Source organism: Vespa mandarinia, chromosome 1, assembly GCF_050613455.1.
Source record: "Vespa mandarinia isolate Hongniang chromosome 1, ASM5061345v1, whole genome shotgun sequence".
Lineage (NCBI taxonomy): Eukaryota > Metazoa > Arthropoda > Insecta > Hymenoptera > Vespidae > Vespa > Vespa mandarinia.
Window position 1 is genome coordinate 7,385,777 of NC_140810.1, and position 24,731 is coordinate 7,410,507.

The 24,731-nt window shown below is 35.7% G+C and overlaps 2 protein-coding genes across 4 annotated transcripts in view; one reads left to right on the top strand and one right to left on the bottom strand.

Moving 5' to 3' along the window:
* Egfr (epidermal growth factor receptor) overlaps positions 1-24,731 on the top strand; it is a 119,557-nt gene that overhangs the window by 44,578 nt on the left and 50,248 nt on the right. The window contains exon 2 of one of the 3 annotated variants that reach the window (XM_035878217.2): positions 10,441-11,054. The exons of the other annotated variants lie outside the window; for them this stretch is intronic. The gene's annotated coding sequence lies outside the window, so the exon portion shown is untranslated. The remainder of the gene's footprint in view (positions 1-10,440; positions 11,055-24,731) is intronic. 3 annotated transcript variants of the gene reach the window in all.
* On the bottom strand, positions 4,645-5,573 carry Def1 (defensin 1). The gene is made up of 3 exons (XM_035878237.2): positions 5,413-5,573; positions 5,131-5,317; positions 4,645-4,805 (listed from the first exon to the last, which is right to left on the bottom strand). Exons 1-3 carry the CDS (start codon positions 5,489-5,491, stop codon positions 4,766-4,768), a joined length of 306 nt encoding a protein of 101 aa, XP_035734130.1. The 5' UTR covers positions 5,492-5,573; the 3' UTR covers positions 4,645-4,765.

Sequence of the window (24,731 nt, forward strand, 5' to 3'; positions counted from 1 at the left end):
CTCTCTCATTCATTATCACACGCATACTTTTTTTTTTCTATTTATTTTTTTCTTCGTCTAATTCAATACCCTTAATTTTTTGATCTATCATGCGATCTGTCTCTCATCTGTCTAACAGCATACAATCATTCTTCGTCATATATCTAATTTTTTTCGGAAATGAATTTTCGAGTCAAAGAGAGAGAAAAAGGAAAAAAAAAAAAAGAAAAATCAAGCAATAAGGCTATAGTATAAACTCGCACGACTGACCACCAGCCTTCTCTCTCGGGCAGCCTTGGCGCAGCGGTTATGATGTTCTTGTTATTAATTTGTTTTGCGCGCTACCCGCAACACGTCGTGCGGAAACCAGTTTCTCAAGAGACGTATAGGATTACCGTGCTCTCGTGAGTGCGCGAGCGCACACCGTACGATCCTAAGAGAGAGAGAGAGAGAGAGAGAGAGAGAGAGAGAGAGAGAGTAAAAAAAGGAGAGAAGAAAGAGAGCGAGAGAGAAAACCAACAGCTTTTGGACGAGTAACGCCACGATGCACGAAAGCTCTCTCTCTCTCTCTCTCTCTCTCTCTCTCTCTCTCTCTCTCTCTCGTAGTTCTTAAAACGGTCTGAAACTTTCCTTATCCCTTCTCGATCTCCGAACCAGTTTTTAAATTTTCAACTGGACTCTTTCTTCTAAAATTCTAGACTTCTTTTTCAAAAGAAAGACAAGGAAAAAAATCGCTCTAGAGATATTAAATCTCTTGGAAATTTTTCGTGTTCGCTCGAGCACATTCAAATTTCTGTGTTGAGATTTTAAATTATTACAATAATACAAAAAAAAAAAAAAGGAATATTTAAACAAAACGATACATGTACGTATGTACGGTATACGGGTATGTAAATAAGTAACATTGAAGCACAAATGAACCATCGTGTAATTATTTATATTCCATACATAGCTATAATGTTTGACCAAAAACATAGTCGGCTCGCAAAAGTGAAAAAAAAAAGAAAGGTTAAAAAGGTAAACGGTCGAGACCGTTAAATCTAAAAAAATTCTCGTCCTCGTTCAAGTATTAATAAGTATAAGTTTTCTTAAGACATTAAATTATTAAAGTAATAATAAAAAAGAAAAACAAATATAGAATTAGGCTAAATGATATGTGAGTGTGTAAATAAACATTAATGAACCTTTATCTGGTTATCGCTATTTTCTAATAAATAATTTCCCCATATACAATTATCATGTTTCATCTAAAAAGAAAAAAAGAAAATATAGGAAAAAAAATATATAACAAGCGATTCTCTTCGTTAATACTTCCAAACGAACGTGAGTCACATATCGTTTCGTTGTTCGGTCTTACGTCGGACGCAAATCAACGATAGGAGAAACAAATGTCGCGTTGTACGTCGAAGTAATACACCGTACGCTTTCCGACTATCGATATATCGCTACTGGGTCACGTAAGCCTTAGCAATTCTGTATTATACACATACATACGGCCTAACTCTTTATTTATGTTTTCCTCTTTCGATTGGTCTCGAAGTACAGGAGAACGAACGTGTGGGCTATGTTTTAAAACGTTCGAACGAAAACATTAAAGGTGCGTCTAAATCGCTTGGTAAGCACGCTACTCGAGATCACAAGGAGAACATATTTCGATCTATTCGACATATTCACACATATAGACACATAGACATACTATACTATGTAAATTAGTATTTTCTACGAAGCTTCGGCTTCGTTGAAGCGAACTAATCTCTATCGAAGAATATATTTATCTATATTCTCTTGCTACGTTACAATGCAACTAACGATGCTTGGCCATTGGTAAAAGACTCGAACTCAACGGAATTTTAATTAATGTACACGGACTATGCTCATTAAAAATTTCAATCGTATCATCGAGTTCATAACATTGATCTTATATCTCTTATGTCTTTTACGAGGGATGTGGATCAGATTTGTATCTCGACATTTGTCGATAATATTGAGATCAAACGTCGATTCTCTTGACATCTGTCAAGGTCCAAGATAAAAAATAATCGTATATTTTATTTGTATTTTTCGAAAAATACTAATAAGGGGAATGATGGAAATAATGAACATGATCTTTGCTTTTCTCGATAACAATGGCTGACTCATCCAATATATTATATCTGGCTCGAATATTAACCAATGAACTCTCTTTGCTATCGCGATTAAGGAAGGTAGATTTCGCGAACGTTTCAAGTTTGCTCGTTAATGAGTTAATAATATGAATAAATAATCTATAATGAGCAGTATAATTAATATTGTTAATCATTTGAAAATGTTCTTTGTTACCTACTGGAACGATAAGATTATTTAAACTCATTTTATTCATCAATTTAAATTTCGTATCGTATCATCAATGATAACAGAGTTAATGAATCGTAAACAAATTTGTTTTAATTCTCCGAAGGTTAGCATACTCATAGATGACACGATCGTCGTCAGTTTTGGTTTATCCATCGAAATGTAAACAGCTGTTATATAAGTTCCTGTTCTGGATATTTTTCAAAATGTAATTATTTCTCTATTTTCATTTCCTTTTGTTATCATTGAAACATCGAAGTACTTATTTTTTTTAATGTAAAATTCTTAATTAACAAGAGAAAATAATTATTTATAAGAAAATAAAAATAATTTTCAAAACTTTTAAAAATAATTTGATTCATTATTTATCTATCGAAACAATAAAATAATATAAATTCTCTTTAATTATATGAATTATAGGCATTATTTTAATCTTCTTTAGTTATCATTGAAATATATCATTGTTAAATACAATCCATCTAAATTAATCACAAAGAGACTAATAACCAATATCAATGTAAACATAATTTCTAAGAACAAGAAAAACAGATTTCCAAGAGACTCTCACAAATCAGTTATTCGTGACACTTCGCACTTGGTGCTTTCGGAACGAGTCGCGAAGCGAATTACTCGTTCGTTGCGAGAGAATGGAAAGAACGTCGAACGCGTCGAATGAATGAAGTTCTTGAAAAAGGGACGGTGACACCGTTCGCTTGGTCTTCGCCGAGTTCTTCCGCGAAAGAAGAAAAGAAAGAAGAGAGGAAGAAGCGGTTAGCATTCGAAATTAATTACCCTCTCGACTAGACGGTGGAAGAGAAAACGAGAAAGAAAAACGGATAGACAGACAGAGAGACAGAGAGAGAGAGAGAGAGAGAGAGAGAGAAAGAGAGAGAGGGAGACAAGAATACAGTTGTGCGTGCCACCCGGAACGAAGCGTTCTCAGGACGTCGTATTTGCATGCGACATGACGGCAGAATGCGGTACCATTCGTCCCTCGACACCGATTCCCTTTCTTCTTCTCTCTTCTCTCTTCTCCTTTTTCCTCTATCCTTAAAGATTTCTTCTCTTTTTCTTTCCTCTCACCCTTCACCCCATTATTCTCTTTCAAAGTCATTTTCGTTTCAGACGAGCGTGTCGATATGAACGAACACTCTTAACTGTTGTAAATATCGTCGACGAAAGGAAAGAAAAAGAGGACCAAGAACGGCTTTGTTAATTATTCTAATTAGAGGCAAGCCGACGTGACCATACCTCTGCGTTGCGTTACTATAGAATATATATATATATATATATATATATATATATATATATATATTGAAAAGATCATGAAAGAAAAGTAACGATTGAATTGAAATATTTTCGATTCGCCATTCGTTCGGTTAACCAAAAATGGTTTTATACTTAAGGGATATACAATAATAATGCAAAAATGATACGATGGGTTCGTTAGTCGTTTTCTATAGGGTTGTATCAAAGAGAAAGGTATTACTACTCGGTGATAGAGATCTTGCGAGATATCTTCGATATACCTTTTTCTTTTTTCTTGAGAGCCAAAGAGGTTGGAGGTATACCTTCTGCTATCAGAGAAGAAGAAAAGGAGATGGAGGAGGAGAAAGAGAAGAAGAAGGAGAGAAGAAAAAAAGAAAAAGGAAAGAAAAGAAATATCATGGCGAGAGAGAGAGAGAGAGAGAGAGAGAGAGAACGAGTACGGCGATCCAGCCGCGATAACTTTAACGCACGAGGAATGTCGGACTCGCCGAGTAGGCAATTATAACTCCGCGTCTCGATCTCCAAGCTGAGTGCACTTTACGAGAAGGTGATAGAGAGAGAGAGAGAAGAAGAGAGAAAGAGAAAGAAAGAAAGAGAAGAAGAGAGAAAGAGAAAGAAAGAAAGAGAAAAAGAGAGAGAGGAACAGAGAGGAAAAAAGGGAGAAGCTGTGGAAAGGGAAAAAGCTTCGATACTCTTTACGAGAAAGACAAGAGATAGGTACACTCGGTATGTTCTTAACGATTAATGGTCGTCGACCGGTCCTTGTTGATATCGAAACGAAAAGACTTCTCAAAAATGTCTCTGTCTCTGTTTAATTGTGAGAATAAAAAAGATTCTTTCTTAAGGACAAATTGATCTTTTTTATGTATATATATATATATATATATATATATATATATATATATGTTTTAAATTCAATAAATTCCTTTCTAGAAGAGAATCTTGAATATTTGTATTTTTCTATAACACGAATATTAACATTTTTATTTAATAAAGCGGGTTCAAAAAGGCCTCCTCAAATTCTTTCCTTCGTTTCCAATGATTGAATTTAACGACGTTTTTTCTATTACAATAACTGTTTTATTATCTTGTACGTACAAAAATTAATGTTATAAAATAGTATAATTCGTTTTATAAATAGTAATCATTTCGTTGATAATAATGTTGTTTTTTCTTTTCGTTAACATTAGCCAAAACGTTTGTTGAATAAATCTTTGATAGAATCTCTGAAAAAGGATTGAATCGAACAATTTAGAGAATTGAATTTTTAATAATTATATTTTGATATTATTTTAAAGCTTTGTAGAAAGAGATACGTTTACTATTCGATAAGAAACATATACATAAATCAAAATAATTCTTCGTCAACTAAATCATATTTGTCTTACATATGGTATGTTAGAACTGTCATATAACAACGTAAATGATGCATAATGTTTATAAACAAAACAATGAGATAGATACACACACACATACATGTATATATATAGCTTTATACTGATACGTATCGAACAGCAAACATGTTAAAAAGCAAAACGATAAATAACTTACTGTCGACAGACACAAACACCGCTGCCATTACAATGTCCACCTGCTTTACCCATACTTAAACAATTGGCAGCACAGGCAGTGTCACCAACGAAACCACCGGCAGATAAAAGGTCACAGGTTACTCTTCTCTGTCTAGTAGCACGTTCTTCTGACACTTCGGCAATGTCTTCAAATAGCTCAACTTTAGCTAATCATTAAAATAACATTAAATAATGTTTCATAGCCGAACATTTCTTCTTTTTTTTTTTCCTTTTATATAATTTGATTAAGTATTTTACTTACGATATCTTGATTCGGATGGTGCAGCAGAGATAGCTACCACTCCAACAAGCACTAGAGACACGAGAACGTAAATCTTCATCTTTGACTAAACGTTTGAAATTTTAATTATTAGAAGATCGATACTCGACGATTGCTGTAATCAAACTTGATAATTTCCTCGATTAGTTGTTCATTATATAGCAGAAATATTGGGAATACCCGATTTTATGAAGAAGATAAATAGCGGATTTTCCTCAGTTGAAGATAAAACATTCCCAAGTTATTAAATCATTTTTTACATACATAAAGTTCATTTTCATAGGAAAGCTAATTAATCAAACGATTCATCAAAAGCTGATAATGTTGTAAATATAATAATAATATACGTTCAACGGACATTCAATAAAAACGTAATTTAAAATTTTATTTCTGCATACAAGTGTCACGAGCTAGAAAAATGATCAAAAGAAATAATAGAACTTTATGGAATCATTTTAATAATCAGCAATTGCATATAGGATTAAAAGCGATAACCTATTCACACGAATGATGTGTACGGACTTCGGGTCATTCATGATTATTAGTAGTTTAATCGAATTTCTCTTTATTTTTCTCGTATTTCTCAACGAGGGAATTCCTCTACAAAATAAATCGAATCGAATGTATATTCAACAGATTCACAATTTGTTTGATCTACATGTGTCCACGTCATAGTTTGAATTTTCGTTGTAACGTTTTTGTAGTCGAATGGTCTTGTAAAAAGAAGAAAAAAAGAAAGAGAGAAAAAAAAATATATATATATAAAGGAGTTCTCATCGAGGAGTAGAAGGATCCATTAGCGAGAGGAGATAGCAAGGACGCGGAACGAGGCACTGGCTGAAATGAGCCTGTCGGAATATTTTACTCTCGAGCAACCGATAAAACGACCGCTGCCGGAGGTCTTTAAGGAGCTCGATTACCGTTAACGTCCTTCGCACTATACCGGATTTAACTTCTCGAAACTATCTACTATAAAAATCTTTTTCAAATTTCTACTAAATCGTTTATTCGTGCTGCGAATTTTTTACATTACGCAAAATACTAAGTTCGATATAAAAATTGTATATATATTAATTAATATTCCAATAATAATAATCAATAATATATTACACAATATTTATTATTAATATATATGTATAATATTCTATTAAAATATTATACACAATATCAATGATTAATATATATTTATATGATATTATATTAAAAGATGAAAATGATATTAATGATTAATATATGAATAATATTGTGTTACGATTTTAAGATAATATATTAATGATTAGTATATTATTTTAAGTAACGTATGTTATCTTGAAATATTCAAATAATATTAATTTCTACAATTTCTTCTGTTATATTCTAAAACTATATTAATAACTTCATTTATATAAAATAACAAATGTAAGTTCTTATTTAAAAAAAAATATTACACTAAATTTTATTTTTTCTTTTTTTTTTTTTTTTTTTCTTTACAAAACTTACGAAAAATATTATACAAAAGGACGTTCTATACACTATTTTATTTTTCTCTCATAATATTAATAAATATTTAAATTAAACTAAAATATTCACAAACTATTATTTTTCTTCATTCTCTCACTAACGTTTTTCTTTTTTTGTTTTTTTTGTTACAGGTAAGTTCACGCGCTCTGCCCCTCGAGTGGCCTCAGTCTGACCTCAAGGTAGGACGATAATGCACCAGACTCGACAGATAATCATCAAAGCGTTTGTAAGCACGGTCAAAAAGTCGTCGGGTAAAAATACTACGGTCGTTGATAGTAGTAGTAGTAGTAGTCGTAATAGTAGTAGTAGTGGTGAGGCCTGTTTCTGTTCGTGACTACAGGGCCGCGCAACTTTAGTTGACCACGTAAACTTGTAAAGCAACAAACCAACCAATCATCAGTCCTTTTTTTTATTACGTAGAACAGACTTGTTCCAAGAGATTGATAGATCAACAAAAGGATACTCGCGTCACCCGCTTAATTTACTCGACGTACTTTATTCGAAGTCGTGTCTTATCTTACTCTTCCATCCGAAAAGCATACGAAGATATTCTATTTCTCTACTTTTCTCTTCCTATATGTCTAGCTTGTTAACCGTTTCTCTCTAGATATAAAGAAAATTTATTTTCTAAGATAAACAGTAAGAAACTATTGAGAAAAGTACCGGAAAAGATTCAAGAAAATAATTATTACTAACAAACAGGGAAGATTCTCTTATTTAATTAAGAAAAACAATGATGAATAGAACAAAATTAATAAAATATTTTTACAAATATTGTTACATCTTATTGAAAGAAAAAAATTGATATATTTCTCTCTGAATATAAATGGATTTTATTTTCTGAGTTGAACGGTAAAAAAAAAGTGTTGTTGAAGAGTCAAGAATGAAAAGTATTTACTAGTAAATGGAAAAAATAAAAAAATTCCCTTTTAAGTTTCTCCAACGGTGGGCGACGCCGAAATCGCATTTTACATATTTTGTAAATTTTGTCGGTAATAGGCTATTATTACGTTGCATTGAATTTTTTTAAATATTTGTACAACGAAAAACATTATTTACCCATCGAATAAATTTTATTATGCTGATATGAGAAAATAATATAAAAATTTTATTATATTGATATAAGAAGGATTTAGTCAACTGTGTTTCCAAGAAATGTATTACTTCTATGAAATATATATCATGTACATACATATATACACATACATATATCATATACAAATCTATACAAGATATACATTTCGCTTTCGATTTTGTACAAAAATCAAAAAACAAAAAATATGAAAATCGCCCGCTGCTGGAGGATTAATTCGAAAGACGATAAACGAATAGAACGAAATTAAATGCTTTTTAAACAAATATTAAAAAAACAAAACAAATGTCTTCGCCATTATTCTTATTTTATTCATACGTTACAATAGTTGATACCTATGTATATTGTATATATTTACGTCGGTGAACGTTTTATCTATCAGCTGCCATGAAATCATTCTAACGATCGAAAAACGAGTAGACGTCCTTTCTCCTTCGAGTTCGAGCATTTTTTCCAACAACAAACCAATAGATTTGCCGTCGAGATAAGCGCCGCTACGAAAGCAGAGTTGACAGGACGCGTCTTGGAGTCACGTTTTACAAGTTGTTTTACAAGCAAAGGATACAACGCCACACGCTGTGAACGGCAGGACCTCCCTCTTTTCGTTACCTTCTCGAGTACCGCTTTCTTTTGTCCGAAAACCGAAAGATTCGAAGGATGAAACCTCTTTTATGCTTTTACGTTACATATAGTATTGTTTTCTCTTTCCTTTCTCAAGATTTACGTTTTATCATTTTTTATCATCTTTCGATCGATGTAATCTCTTCACTTTCTAGTCATGAGCGAATTTTTCTTAGAATTCTAACCAATAAAAAAATCTATTAAGAAATTATATAAGTGTTTCTATCGGCTATATATATATATATATATATATATATATATATACAAGTACTTATATACTTTACAATTAGACTATAATAATCCAGTCGAGATTAACATTGGCTATCTGTTAACTGGCGCCAAGTATCGACACTGGAAAGACTAGATTTTCCAGTAGTATCAAAGAGTATATACAGTATACATAGGTATATCGAGATCGCGTGTCTAGATCATTTTCTTTTTTCCCTTACGACATTAAATATCACGTTAGAAAAATATTCATCGTTTACTCGCGTCACGGTCTGAGTATTCTTATCTGAATCTTCTCGAAGAAAAGAGATTACTAAGGATTATTAAGATACGAAAATAAGAGTTGAATAATTCGAGAATAGTTTTAGGCTATAAAAATAGCTTATCTATTTCTCTTACTGCTTACAAGATGCTATTAACGAAGCGACGTATTATGCTCGTGCATAATTCCATATTATGAGATTATACCATTATATTATATATGTGTATATATATATATATGTATATATATATTATATACGCGGAAAGGCTGACTCAATTATCGAGCTCGTTTGCAGGAACATTGTTTATAACAAGTATAAGTCGTAAGTATAATATTTATCAACAGGTTTATTCATTGACGGTTTTATAGCCCGTCGAAACGAGGGAGAAACTCTTTCTCCCTCAAGTCTTGTTTACATCGTACAACCTACACACAACACAAAACAGTACGTCTCAAAAATAATACTTTATGTCTTTTCTATACCCGCTGTTCTCGGACGAATTTAATAATATTAATAACGTCGCACGCAAATAAGTAGATCGTTAATTCAGCGACTTCAGTGGGGAGCTAATTAATTACGTTTTCGATCTTTCGTCGAGTTTGTCATTGCTACTACTGAAAAAAGAAAGTATATATCTTATGTGTATATATACTATATATATATATATATATATATATATATATATATATAGTATATATTTTCAAGGATCTTTGGTCTTTCGAGTCGACCCTTCATTTCATCAAGGTCCTTGTCAGTTCTCCTCTTCTTTCGTGTATTCCTTACGTCTTAGGAAAAAGAATAGAGTTCGGTGATCCTCCGGCAACCTCCCAGGATCCTCTTCCCTTTAGTTCCTATCCTTCCCATCGCCGGATCCTTTTGTTTCCTAACGTAGAACCCCAGTTGAGATCCTATCTGACATAAATAATTATCCTGGACCAAAGCAGCAGATACCACGGACTCGCGTCTTCCCTAAGAAATAAAGAAAAAAAAAGAAAGAGAGAATGAGAGAGAGAGAGAGAGAGAGAGAGAGAGAAAAGGAACGAGAAAAATGAGACAAGAAAGCCTTAAAGATTTTCGTTTTGATCCGGAATGCGATGTACCTCGTCCCGGGTAGGTATATAGAAATACCAAAGATTTTTCAAACCTTCCCTTGAATATTTCAAAGGAATATCAAATATTTTACTTTCTTATTTTTAAACATTAGTTTAAACATTGAACATGATAAATTCGACGTAACGATCGATGAATTATTGAGAAGTGACAAATTTTTTGTAAGTAATTTATTATAATCTAGTTTGATTTCAGGTTAACGTCGACCTATGTAAAATTTCAATCTCTGTCGTACATCGATCGACGATTTTACAATGAAAAAAAAAAAAAAAAAAAAAAAGAAAGAAGAAAAAAGAGAGAAGCAAAAGAAAAAAAAAATTTACAAGATTGGGACTCTAATATTAGAAATTATAGATATTTTGGAAACGATGATATCGACCTAACTTTATTCAACGAGAAAAATATTGTAGATGATCCATCCGAGATCAGTAAGAGCTAGCTCGAGGATTTAATGACGGCGATCATATTTATTGGATCATTTTAACGACGCCTGTTGTACTCGTTTTATATACCTAATTCTCTATCGTCCGAGATTTCTCCTTTTACCTCGAGCCGGCAAACAACAAATTATACCTTAAGAGTCCCGATCTTTCGCCTGCGACCATCATTCGCAAGTCTAATATCGGCTCTCACGGCGACGTTTTATTCGCGATCTATGCACGTAGAAGGACGATCACGTTGAACGCTTCCAGGCACTTTCATAATCCTTGCATCGTACTTGCGCATAAAGAAGACAAAGAAATCGAACGAAGAAATCGAACGAGAACGTGCATTTCGAGAAGACCGAGAAATGAAGGATATCAATGTCGGTAAGTAAAATTTATTTTTATTTATTTTATTTCCTGTTTTTTTTTTTTTCATCTTTTAAGTGTAGAAACTTGTTCAAACGGAATATGAATCATGGAGAGCAACGGTATTTATTTATTATACGCATCCTTTGATTCATGGCTGTTAAAGTAATCGTTGAATTATTCGTGAGACCATCCAATTTTGCAGCACGTTCTTCCCGATCGCCGTTAATTTATCGTACTGCTTCGATTGACCTCGTTTCAAACGACACTTCTACTAGTCGCGTGTAATGGGTCCAGTATCCAATTGCGTCTCCCTCTCTCTTTTTTTCTCTCTCTCTCTCTCTCTCTCTCTCTCTCTCTCTCTCTCTCTGTCTCTCTCTGTCTCTGTTTCTGTCTCTGTCTCTGTCTCTGTCTCTTTCTCTATCTCTTTTTCTTTTTCATTCCCTTTTGAACATTACATACTTCACAGACTCTACGAGGACTTGATTTATAGGATTTCATTTTTATCAATCCTTAGAAGAATCCATATGCTTATGTATAAAACGATATCTTCCTGATCGATAGATCATAACATTCCCTTCTAAAGTATTTTGTTTTTAACTATGCGGAAGTGAAAGTATTAATACGGTGAAATGTTAAAAAATGATAATTATTTTGTCTTCTTTCACGTCTTGTTATTTTTTAATGGATTATATCACGTTTTTTTTTTTTTTTTTTTTAATAGCAATTCTATTATTCTATTTTATATCTCGCTATTTTTTTAATATTTCGATAGACATAACATTTCTTAATCAATATTTATAAATCTTTCTAAAGCATAGAATATAATATCCTTTACACCTATATAATAATAGTGAAGTATAGTATTGTCGTAAACGTGAAAGGCGTCTGACGAGTACCCATATTAGGTATAACGTAAATATAAAATTTTTCTACATAAACTCATACCTCATTTACTTATTTTTTAGAAAGATGAATTCGATAATATTTATCAAATCCTTGGGTTAATCGTAAGTTGAAGATATTAAAGGAATAACGAAAAGATAAATAAATATTTAAATATTAATATAAGAATTCACAAAGCTCGAGAAGGTCGAGATGTAGTATAGACGTAATATAGGATCGGTAGTTTCTCCGCTTTCGAAGAAGAAGAAGAAGAAGAAGAAGAAGGTAGTCACCGTTGTTGGCAAAGGTGAGAATCAACGTGCAAACTGGATGTATTTGAAGTGGTGCGCGAGAAAAGATAAAGAGAAGTGAGAGAAAAAGAAAAGGAAAGAGTGAAGAAAGGAGAGGAAATAAAGAAGTCGAAACGAAGCGCAGTTAGAAAGAAAGACGAGAGAGAGAGAGAGAGAGAGAGAGAGAGAGAGAGAGAAGTAGAAAAAGAGAAAAAGAGAAAAAGAAAGAGAGATAGAAAGAGAGGAGCTAAAATCCATGTTGGAACGATAATGCTTCAACCAGTAGAAGACCAATACATACGGACCGTTAGTGAGCTTGGTAATTATCATTGTGGCAAACTAACAATGCTGCCAACTGTCGAAGTTGAGTACAAGGCGTGAAGATTAACCGTGGCTTGCTAAAAAGTGTTCGTCCATAAACGTGACGACGTGCGAAACACGTGAAATTCTCGGCATCTATCTATGTATGTATTACACGAAGTCCTCGCGATTCTTCGAATGAAAAGGAAAGACTGTCCTTGCTATTAAAGACGTCCGTGAACGCCTACGTTCGTGATTTTGTCGTTCGTCTAAAATACAAGATGCTATACCGAACGATTTTATATTATTTTTTTTTTTTTTCTTTTTTCTTTTTTCTTTTCTGTTCTTTTTTTTAATCGAATTACGTCACGTAGCTAATGCCTGTAACATCGTAATTTTTCGTTTAATTGTGCATTTGTTTAAAATAAAAAATACGTTAGACTTAATTTATATACTAAATAAAAGTATTCTTCGAACGGATTTCGATCGATAAGGCCGTCGCTCCGAACGCATGACTCTATAGTTGACATTAACCACAAGGGATAAGGCACATTCCACTCTGTTTAGCCTCTTGGCTGCGCCTTCGGCGAAAGGCATGAATGACCCAACGATATGTTTTCACTAGGCTTACGTTTGCCCTTACTAAAACAATCCTGCTAATATCGTTTAATGTTTCTTCACCTTGTAATATTTCTTTGCATTTTTTTTATAATTAATCTATTTTTATTTACAATTTATTATTAACACGAACAGTTTGTAGATTATCCATATTACTTATAAACCTACGATAATTTTCAAAATAATTCGAGTTTTAACCTTCAACTAATTAACGAGTCAATTATATGTCAAATACGTTACATGACAATCAAGTTTCATTAAATGTAATACGATATAAGTATATGTATAAATCGTGTTATTATTACCGTAGCAATTTGTAATGCGTGACCCAAGCCCAACGAAAAGCATTTCAAACGGCACGATAGTTAAACGATTACAATGGTTAAAGTGTGTTTTCTTCACTGGCAGAAGAGACGCAACAATGTGCATATGTGTATATACATAGATACAGATATGTATATATATATATATATATATATATGTATATATACGTTCAACTACATACAATCAAACGTACGGGTATTCTCGAGGCAAACAACTACAGGGCATATGTACTGTTAAGGCGACCCATAAAGAACTTGATATTATTCCTACGTATGACGATGTCTAGCTATTGACATTTCGAATCTTCGAGGTGAACGAAGCTCGACATTGCACGCGTGTTTCGTGGAATGCCATCATAGCTACCTCTTCCTGATCTTTTGAAGCTATTTTCCTTTTCTCATCTTACGAAACAATTTTCTTTTCCCTATTCTATATAATACTCGCCGTGATTGTATTACGATGAAAAACATTCTTACAGAGAAAAACATACGTACACAGATAAATATTCGAAGGAAATATTTGACGGTCTTCGTTTCTTGTGATTTTATATTTATCGATTAATCTTTGACGCGGAAATATCGCTGCGCAAAACTACGATGAAAAGACGTAGTAATAGGTAATCGCGTAAGAGCTTGTGACCGTGTAAAAATCTATCGCAGCGTATTTGACTCGGACAAACCAAGTTGAAAATATCGATAAGGCCTTTACGATAAGATCTATTTCAGTCCGTAGAAGGTATGCTCCCATTGGCTGTTTAGAGCGCCGATATAAGCGCAGACGAACGAGCGTCACTGATAATCGAATTGCACTCTCTTGCGCGTACGTTTTATCGCCAGGTGTAACGTAAAATATTTTTATCTCGTTCGTTTGCATAACGCAGATCGAGACGATCCTCGTATTGAACGTATACGAATTCGTTGAATAATAACATTGATGATGATAACTAACCAAAAGAAATTTAATTGCTTAATTATCGAACGCGATCGTTGCCTCTTCGTGTTTATTTGAAATTTACGAGATACTTTATTATGATGATACTCGATCAATTTAGGTATCAGAACGTTAAGATGGAAGGACGAGCAAACAACCTTCAGTAGACACGATGGACGAATGCGATAGTAACCGTACTCGAGATGCCATAACGTCCGCGTACGCAAGTATAGTTTGCTCTCTCTCTCTCTCTCTCTCCCTCTCTCTCTCTCTCTCTTTCTCTCTCTTTACTCTAGTGCAAGGCAAAGACGAACGGTCGATCGTCGTTCGGAGGCAGCACTGTAATCTACCCTACCTTTTGCGGCCGATAACGCGTATGAGATATCGCTTGCAAGAGTCCTAGGTGCAATAATGTCTCGATGAAGTCGCTCGAAGGCCAATTCCATGTTGCGAACCGTGCTCGGTTGGACAGTGGATGGAGCAGAGCGAGGAAGAGAATAGAAGGAGTTCGATAGAGTATGTGGAGTAGGAGAAAGAGAGAGAGAGAGAGAGAGAGAGACGATAAGGCGCGGCTAACCCGCCCAATCTACTATGTTTCACGGTACTCTCGACATTACCACTTTATATCACCTATCGTTCACCATATATATTTACCTTCCTTCCTTCTTTCTCACTTGAGCCACGCGTGCTTTCTCTTTTTGTGTTTCTTTCTTTTTCTCTCTCTCTCTCTCCCTCTCTCTCTCTCTCTCTCTCTCTCTCTCTCTCTGTCTCTCTTCTTTTCTCTCATCTCTTCCTTCGCATACTTTTCCTAGCGATACGATACGTACTATAGAGGGTTCGTGCATTGTAAAACGTAAACACGAGTACGAGGAATGATATCGGTAGTTAAGGGACGACTCTTGCTCTTGCTTTATGGCATCGTTGATTCTTCTTTCTCTTTCTTTTCTCTTCCTCCAAAGAGAAAAAAGAAAGAGAGAAAGAGAGATCGGCAAATTTTACGAGCAGCTTCGATAGGATTTTATCAGTTCAACGTGCTCTGCGTTTGTCTCGCTTTCATTGTAATCTTTGTTATTGTTGTCGTTCGCCTATCGACCTCCTAGCGCCGGTTGATTAGTCGACGAAAACACATCGGATAGCTCACATCGGAACGAAAATTGTAAATACTCTCTACCTTTGTATTCAACGATGTCGTATCTGTTTATTTATTATTATTTTTATTTTCTTTTTCATTTTTTCTGTTTTATTTTTATTCGCGGTAGCACATCAACGTATTCGAAAGGTAATATATATGTGTACGTCATTAGTAAACTGATATGAGCTATGAGATGTGATTGAAGTTAAACTAATATTTAACGTGAGATTGTTGATACCAGACATATAATACAATTTGCAAACAAGATAGAGCAACTTACTGATAGATAAAACATCTATTGATTAAACGAGTATTAATTATTATGTCTCCATAACGTTAATATGTTCCAGATATTATTTCAACGGAAATCAAAAAATGTATGTATTATATATAAAATCAAAATAATGCGAAATATTAGACGTCGTATCGCATATATGCATATTCAATATTATAATATTTTCTAATTCTCACCCGATCGAAATTGACCAGAAGATTTTGTTGCTGTATAACATCCACTTATACAGGATACAGACTTATTTATAAATATGTAATTTGTAACTTGGGAATTTTTCTTGTAAGTTCATTATAATATTTCTCAATGTTCGAAAATAAATTTTTATCTCACCGCATATAATTAACGTTTCTTAAAGCTATAGTTTACAGTAATTTCGATTATTTTCGTAAGAGAGCGTATGTTTTTTTTAACGATTAGAAAGACGAAACAAACGAATTTGAATGGAATTTATCGTCATATTATATTCGATGTTATAAAAATTTCATAGTAATGTATCGTTTATTAATTATAAGAACCGATCATGCGAAACACATATGGTGAACGTATGGAACGAACGAGTAAGTTAGGTGCTATGTCGAAAGATCTGTAAAGTGAAAAATAGGTAGCACAGTAAGGTAAGGCGGCGAGAACAATTATAAAATGGCGACTGTTGCCTAATCTCAGCTGGTTCTCGCGCGTTTCTTAGCGATTGTGTACGCCTAAGCAGAATAGAAGGTACCTATATAGAATCGAATCTGATTGTGAGATCGACTCGAATGTGGGCGAACTCGGCTAGACACGCAGACATCTCTTCGGTTGAGTCAGCGATTTCTCACACAATTTAATCCCTATCTAGGATGAGATTCGATATTTTTAATGATTCGTCAATGAACGAACGAACGAACGAAGGAACGAACGAATTAACGAACAAGGAATAAAATCCTGAAAGAAAATTCGACGAGTTAAATCTTTCGCTCGACTATACCTGTAGGTTTCTTCAAGAGATCGCAATGATCGATGCTGTACATACTAATAGTTGGTTTTAGTCCGACATGCGAAGAGTTCGCACGAAGAGAGATCGTGCCAAGTAAGATGGGTATGATCGTTGTTTTTTTACCCTTTGGCTAAAAGAATCCACGTAATTACAGATACTTTCCAATCCCCTTAGATCAAATTTCCTGGATATTTAAAAATAAAAGAATTACTTGAAAATAATACAATATATAGAATTAGGTTACATACGTGTTATCAATTATATATTAGAAATGTATACTTATATATGAACGTATACAACGTCGTATTCTATTTGAATTTGAACGTGTGCCCTTTATCCGAGAGATTACGATCGAACATATAATTCGTTCTAGCTACAATGCAACGTCGGCGGTAAGCTCGTGGGTATTGAATTCCTTCGCGTACTCGACAGCCTCCGCAACGCACGTAGTACCAGCGGAACGAATGAGCGTATGCGTCATTGTTGATTAGAAATTCGTTTGCAAACTATGGCGTAGAGGAGCGTATTTTGATAGGATTGCAAATTTATGAAGAAAAACAAGCGAGTAATTATATCATGATTCAAGATCCAAGTAGTTAAATATTAGTAGCAGTTTCTGCATAAATTCTCTCTCTCTTTCTGTTTTTCTTTGTCTGTTACTCTCATGAAAGAGAAAAAATTTATTCAGATACTTACATAAAATCGCTTGTCTCGAAGCAAAATCGAAACTCGTTCCAAACATGCAAGGAACGGTGCCCTAGGCATAGTGTCGTCGTTCTCAGTCGGTTCCCGCGCAATTTATTCGCGCCCTTCTTGTGAAATTCTTCGAGATAAGGTGCCACAAGATGTACCGAAGCACGTAGTTGGTCTCCCTCTCCCTCTCTCTCTTTCTCTCTCTCTCTCTCTCTCTCTCTCTCTCTCTCATGAGTTCCGCCATGAGTTAAGGAAAGAGAAGAAAAGGAAAGAGAAAAAAAAGAGAAGAAGAAAGAAAGATAGAGTGAGAAAGAGAGAGGAGAAGGGACAAAAGGAAAGAACGAACACTACGTAGCCGGCCTCATGTGTGTACGAACATGATGGAGCACATGCACTCTAAGCAAAAATAAGGACAGAAATAGCGGCAATTACCGTAGCGGGCCAAAGATGAGAAAGAGACGGGCATATTCATCATCTGAGGTCATTTGAATACCGCACTGTCGAGAGGAGAACGGGACGGAACGATCTAGGGAGAAGATCCGAGGAAGAGGGAGGAAACTGAGAAGAAACGAGTGAAGGTGAGGAGCAAAGGAAGATGGAAGCAAAGAGAAAGAGAGAGAGAGAGAAAGAAAGGGTCCAAGCGAACACCGAACCGGTCGGAGTAAAGAGGAAGGAAACCGGTTGCCGAAGAAGTAAACACACGAAGGTGATGTACCCTCCATGCCTCTCCTCGTCACTACAAAGTGCCGGGACTCTTCTGCGATCTGGAGTGACGTTCCCAAAAAGTCATCAGCCGAGAACTCGATCGTTCTTGATAAAGAAAGAAAGAGAGAGAGAGAGAGAGAGAGAGAGAGAGAGAGAGAGAGAGAGAAAGGAAAAGAAAGATTTGTCATCGGACAAATGTTCATAAAAAATAAATATTCGTTTTCTAATCGACGAATTCGAAACCATTTTCAATTTTATCACAAAGGTACATTCGATTATTGAGAAATTTCTTAAGTAAACATCACAAAGAAATTCAAATTTGAGTCGATCCAACGATTTTTGTAGCAGGGAGATAAGGGAAGGACGACGAGCGAGCTCTCTTTCGAGAAAAAAAGTTACACGAATTCTTCGTTGGAATGGCAGGTGTACCAACCTGTTATTCGACGTTTCTCTTGGTGGCGGTGAACGCTTAACGTTTTGATTCTGGTGGGTCCATACTCACGGCACGTCGTAATCTGGTAGCGTATTCCGACTTTTGTCCGGACTAATTCCCAAAAAAATGTCGAGGGCGCGTTCGTTTTTTCGGAAGCAGGAACGGCTAGCCATCCGTTCGAAAGCAGCTTCCTCGTTGACTTTTAAACCGAGCGTCTTGACTTTCGCGGCAAAAAGCTGTTCCGTACGATACGCTTTTGTAAACTGCTCGACGTGTGTCAAGAAATTGGCTGAGGATCAAGTAAAAACGATTTCGATCTCGTTATATATCGTGAATCCTTGGATAAAACGATTGCAAAAGAAAAGAAAAAAATTTATCTCTTCTTTCAAAGATACTTATCGTTGTATCCGATGATATTTTGTAAATGAAATTAAAAAAAAAAAAAAAAAAAAAAGGAATAAAAAAGAAAAAGAAGAAAAAGAAGAAACGATCTAAGTTGTCCGAATCAGAAACTAAAAGCAATTTCGAAAGAAAAAATAATTATTTTATTTTTATAGCATGCTCGAAAAGAAATTTAACGTCGAACGATACTCGAAAAAAGGACGACCAATCTTCGCACTAATGACTTTATAAGTCGTCATCGTATACGCCTTAAGTTGGTCTTTACAACGGACGGAGTTCGTCGTCTTGCCTGTTGACACATTAGGTACGATATTTTAAACGCATTTGAAAGTACAAACATCCCTTCCTCACCTCCATAAAAGTCGTGACGACGAACGTCGGACGCTTGATCAAACATCGTGGGCTGGTAAGAAGGTGTAGTCTCAGGACCGCCAGAATTTTCTTTCCGACTAATGAAGGAGTTTCAACAGATTCTCTCTCTCTTTCTCTCTCTCTCTCTCTCTCTCTCGCTCTCTCTCTCTCTCGCTCTCTCTCTCTCTCTCGCTCACTCTCTCTATCTATCTATCTGTCTGTCTATCTTTGTCTTTCTTTTTCTCTAAAATAAAATACGAAAAGACAAACCATTTCACGTAATTCATCAAACTCGAGTTACTTTCCTCTCGTTCTTATCTCTTTTTGCTCCAGGCTAAAAATTGAACACTGCGATAGACATTCTTTTCTTTATTGCAAATATTGACGATCGTAGGACGATTCGTGGGAGGTCGACAACTGAGCGATCGTGAAAACAGTGAAAAATCCATTTACGGTATCGAACATCTTTCCTTTTTTATCTTTTTCCAAAATAAAATTCTTTCCTTCGCGTACGTTAGAGGCGCCCGTCCCGGATCCTTTTATGACGCGAAGGATGCGCATGCGTGCGAGAAACCAGAAGACTGTGAACAAAGGGTAGTATAGACACGGGAGAGAAGGCAAAAGAAAAAAGAAAGAAGAAGAAGAGAAAGAGAAAGAGAGAAAGAGAGAAGAGAAGAGAAGAAGAAGAAGAAGAAGAAGAAAGAGAAGCGGCAAAAGGAAAAAAATAAAAATAAGCTTTCAACCTCGACGCCGTACAGGGCACATAGTGTTATCCTCACGGTGCATCTTTTGCACGAACCTGTAGCAGACTTAGAGATATATTCGGTCGGAGGCCATGACTCGCTGTAACTCACTGAGATATACAGGGGATTCATTACCATTGAAGTCACGTAGCAATATGAACGCATTGGATCTAAAATGTGCAAATGGATTAAATAAAATAACTTCATCTCGGATTATTATTAACAAGTTCTTGGAAATATCAGTTTACGATCGGACTATCTAGGAGTTTTTCTCTAATCGGTTTATATTATTTGTCAATAATAGAGAATCTAACTAAGGATTTAACGAAGATGATGAATCAAAATTATAAATTAGAACTCTAATAATAGAATTTGAAAAATTCTAGAAGAAAATAATAAATGATTTATCCTTATTAAAATGATGAATTTCCATATTTGTCGAAACGCTTAAAATGTGAAGAAAAAGAAGAGAAGGAGTAGGAGGAGAAGGAGAAGGAAACTTGAAAATTTCCATTTAGGGTGTAGAAGGTCGAATGCGACGCCACTGTACCATCCGAACCGGTATCCTCTTCTGGACTGTATTTTAGTCGCTCTATGCCCCATGGTATGCCTAACATAAGTCCCATAGGGGGAGTTGCCTGCGTGCAACGGTGCGAGAGCATCCTTTCCGGGCCACTTTTAGCACGCTTTATTGTATACTTATGGCACGTTCTTGCCAACGAATCGATTAAGATTGGAATTAGGAGAAATTTATTGAGAAAAAAAAAACATGTTCCGGGATAAATAACTGCGAGAAAGTATTTACATTTTACTTTTTCTTTTCTTTTTCTTTTTTTTTCTTTTTTTTTTTATTTCTTTTTCTTTTTAATTATGACCAGTCTTATTCGAAATCGTTATGACGTAAGACGATTCGTCTGTAAAAACTTAGAGCATTCCTTCAAACTTCTTTTAGGATCGCAGAGTTATAAAGCTTCGTGCCAGTTTTATCTGATTCGCATACGGCGAAGAGAAACTCTTCGAGGTTAAAGGAGGAATGCGAGCCCTGCGCATTTCTCCGCCTGGCATCACGGAATGGAACAGGTTGCGAATAAAGTCTTGCTCATCGTGCCGGTAAATCGCAATCGCGAGTAAGGGCGCGAGATAATTCCCCGCCGAGTCCAATTCAATTGTGTCTGCGTGTTTTACTTTCGATCGAGGTCATTTCTTTCTTTCTTTTATCGCCGATTTAAAATTTTTAACGGTAATGTCGAATAACGTTATAAAAGTAATAATAGAAGTAATAGAGAGAAATGTATAAAATTGATAAAAGAAGAATAAGAAAGAGAAAATATATTGATAAGAAAGGATTAATAAATATCTTTGGTAAAAAAAAAAAACGGATTAAAAAGTACATTCACCTTGTCGGATTCTTCGAAACGTCATCAAGTAATAACCTTAAGATGCACGTGCAGTCTGTAATTACATAACCGTGCTCGTAATACATGAGCATATCTCGTACGTTTCCATGGCTCTAATCGCACGAGGACAAACGCTTTTATGCGATTAAGCTTATGTGTTATCGCACCGTGATTTGAAATAACATTTATAATATCTAATATACTTGGAATATTTAACAGATCTTGAAAATTACCATCTCAAAATTAATTTTGACGATTGATTCCTGGAATGATCGTTTTATGTAAGTACAAAAATAGAAAACTTACGAGATAACATTCTAAGAAAAAAAGAAAAAGAGAAAAAAGAGAAAGAGAAAGAGAGAGAGAGAGAGAGAGAGAGAGAGAAAGAGAGGAAGAGAGAGAAGCCAAATATAAAAAGAGAGCTGGAAAAAGATACGGTGAAGTAGAAGGGGAAGCAGAGATTATGTCGTGGTTAAATTTAGGCCCACGCGTACGAATGGAACCACCTGTTGATTCTTAGCGAAATCATGTGACAGCTATTACGATATTTTACGTGGAAAGAAACTCGGAAGTGAGAAAATGTCAAAGTACGAGTATAATAAAACAATCGAAATTTTTTGATCGAAATTATATTACTTTTAATCGTTTATCTTAATTTTATCAAAAAAACTAAAAAATTTATCGTATTTTTCGAGAAAAGAATTCCGACGGGAAAAACTTGGAGATCTAATAAACTATTCTTATATTTTCAAAAGCGAAAATACGAGCGATGGGAATGCTCGTTAAACTCATGGGATAAAAATCCCATGGGGCAAACGAGCTCTTCTTCTCATTCGAAAGTCCTACCACTCATAAGAGAACAGAAAAGGATGCGTTGCTAACGACGAGGGCCAAAGTTATGTGCAAATGTAAAAAAAATCGTCGAAGGTCTTTCTATCCTTAAAATGTTGCAATATTGTTCCTGCTTTGTAGCGCGTATTAACGCGCCAAAGTCCATCCCTTAGGACCCCCTCCTGCGGAGGTGGGCTCGCTTCGTGACAAACAATACCGCGAGAATAGTCGAGCCACTTGAAAGGAACAATGCCAAAGTTTTAACAATGACGAACTAACTCGTAGTGGACTCCTGAGGGTACAACGGTTTGGTTTTTCTTTTTTTTTCCTTTTTTTCTCTTTTTTGAAAGAATAAAGGTCTTCGAAGACTGTATTACAAAACTATCGACACGGTAAGGCACCTGCTGAAGTCGAGAAGCCACCCCTCCGTCGCATCAAAAGACGCGTAAGGGTTTCTTGTAAGATCATTCACTTTACTTTAATTTTTGTTTTTTTATTTTTTTATTTTATATTAATTTTTGCAACGAATTATGTATAGATAGTTCTGGTTAATAGAACAAATCCATCAGAAAAACTTCAGTATGTGTTTTCACATCTTTTTAACGCGACATTTACATAATACAGTCCTATACAGTCCAATACAGTCCTATATATATATTTATATTTAAAGACAATTTCATTTTATAATATATCATTTCTTGAATCTCAGATTCGAGTAAATTATCTTAAATATATAAGTACTATAGAGTTGTATCTATAATCTTTTGTGGTAAGGAAGAATAGGAACGTATTGTATTGAAGATCGAAGCAAAATCGTGACGGTCTCCGATTCTATTTATCTAAAGTGTTTACGAAGATGGGTAGATCGACGGTTTGCTCTGCTGAAATTGCTCTCGTTTAAAAGGCAAATAGCAGTAAGAGAAGTGCTTTCAGCCTGTTGTTTCATATAATCGTTCCTTTCGCCTTGGTATCGGCCTTTCACCCGGACTCTTTCGAAATTCATATCTTCGTTGCGATCATCTTATCTCAACGATGACGTTCAACGACATTTGAAAGTTGTACGAATAAAATGATAAAACTGATAGAGATAGAAAGGTAAATGGTAGTTAGTAAGTACGTTTGTAAGAAAAATACAAGAGGCATTTTTCCGAGATGTAATATTGTGTGGTTCGCGTGTGTAGAGTTGGGTTGATTGTAGGTCTGAGGTAGATCCGGGGCAGGTCGTGGGGGACAGTGGCTATTGGAAGGGCCAGAAGGGCCAAGTCTTACGAGAGGTAGAACGTGCTTTCTCTCTCTCTCTCTCTCTCTCTCTCTCTCTCTGTCTCTGTCTCTCTCTTTCTCTCTCTCTCTTTCTCTCTCTCTCTTTCTCTCCTCCTCCCTTTCTTGTGTATACCTGCGTGTTTTATCTGCCTAGGAGAGAGGAAAGTAGGGAAGCCGAGCGATTTCTGTAGGTAAGATAGGGAAGGGGAGGGTAAGGAAGAAAGGTGGTGGAGTGGTAACGTGGTGGGGAGAGGTCTTCCAAGGAAATAGACGAGGAAAGAGATAGAAAAAAGAGAGAAAGGGAGAGAGAAAGAAAGAGAGAAGGGTCGAAGAAGCAGGCTGACGGCAACGAAAGAAGCGAAGGAGAGAAGAAAAGAAAGAGAGAGAGAAAGAAAGAAAGAGAGAGAGAGAGAGAGAGAGAAGTTGGTGGAGGTGGCTGGATGCTGTCGGTAGCGGTAGTAGAAATGGTGGGAGAGGTAAAGGATAGGAGAGGGGAAAAGAGAAGCGAAGGGGGCCTCACGGTGAACGTGGACCTGTGCCCGTGGCTCCTCGTCGCATGGCCGACCTGCCGACTCGCTCTCCGCAAGGTGAGACGCGCGGACCGAAGTGAAGAGAAGAGCGCCGGAGCGAGCGAGTAAGCTCCTCTCGAAGGATCGCGCGGAATTCTCGCGAAAGCAGTTGTGCAGCCGGCTTCTCTTCTTCTCTTCGTCTTCTTCTTCCTTCTCCTCCTCCTCTTCCTCCTCCTCTTCCTCCTCCTCCCCCTCCTCCTCCTCCTCCTCCTCCTAGTCGTCTTCTTCTTCTTCTTCACATCTCATACGTTCAGTGGTCTGACGCGCGTACGTTCTCGCTGATCGTTCCCACCTTGGATTAGCAAGCTCTCCAAGGTTTTCTCGAACGAGGATGAATTTGCTGCGACATCGAGCGCGGGCTCGACACGACGGTCGATAACGCGCTCTTATCAAAGGAGCGTCGAGACTCGCGTACATAAATCTCGCGTAAATCTCACGTAAACTTTGTCGTTTCGAGTATACACGGCACATCATCGCTTACTACGTCGTGAATCTTACAACTACGTAGAGACGAAGAATTACCTACCTATTAATATATCATCGACATCGTTGTCGTCGTTGTCG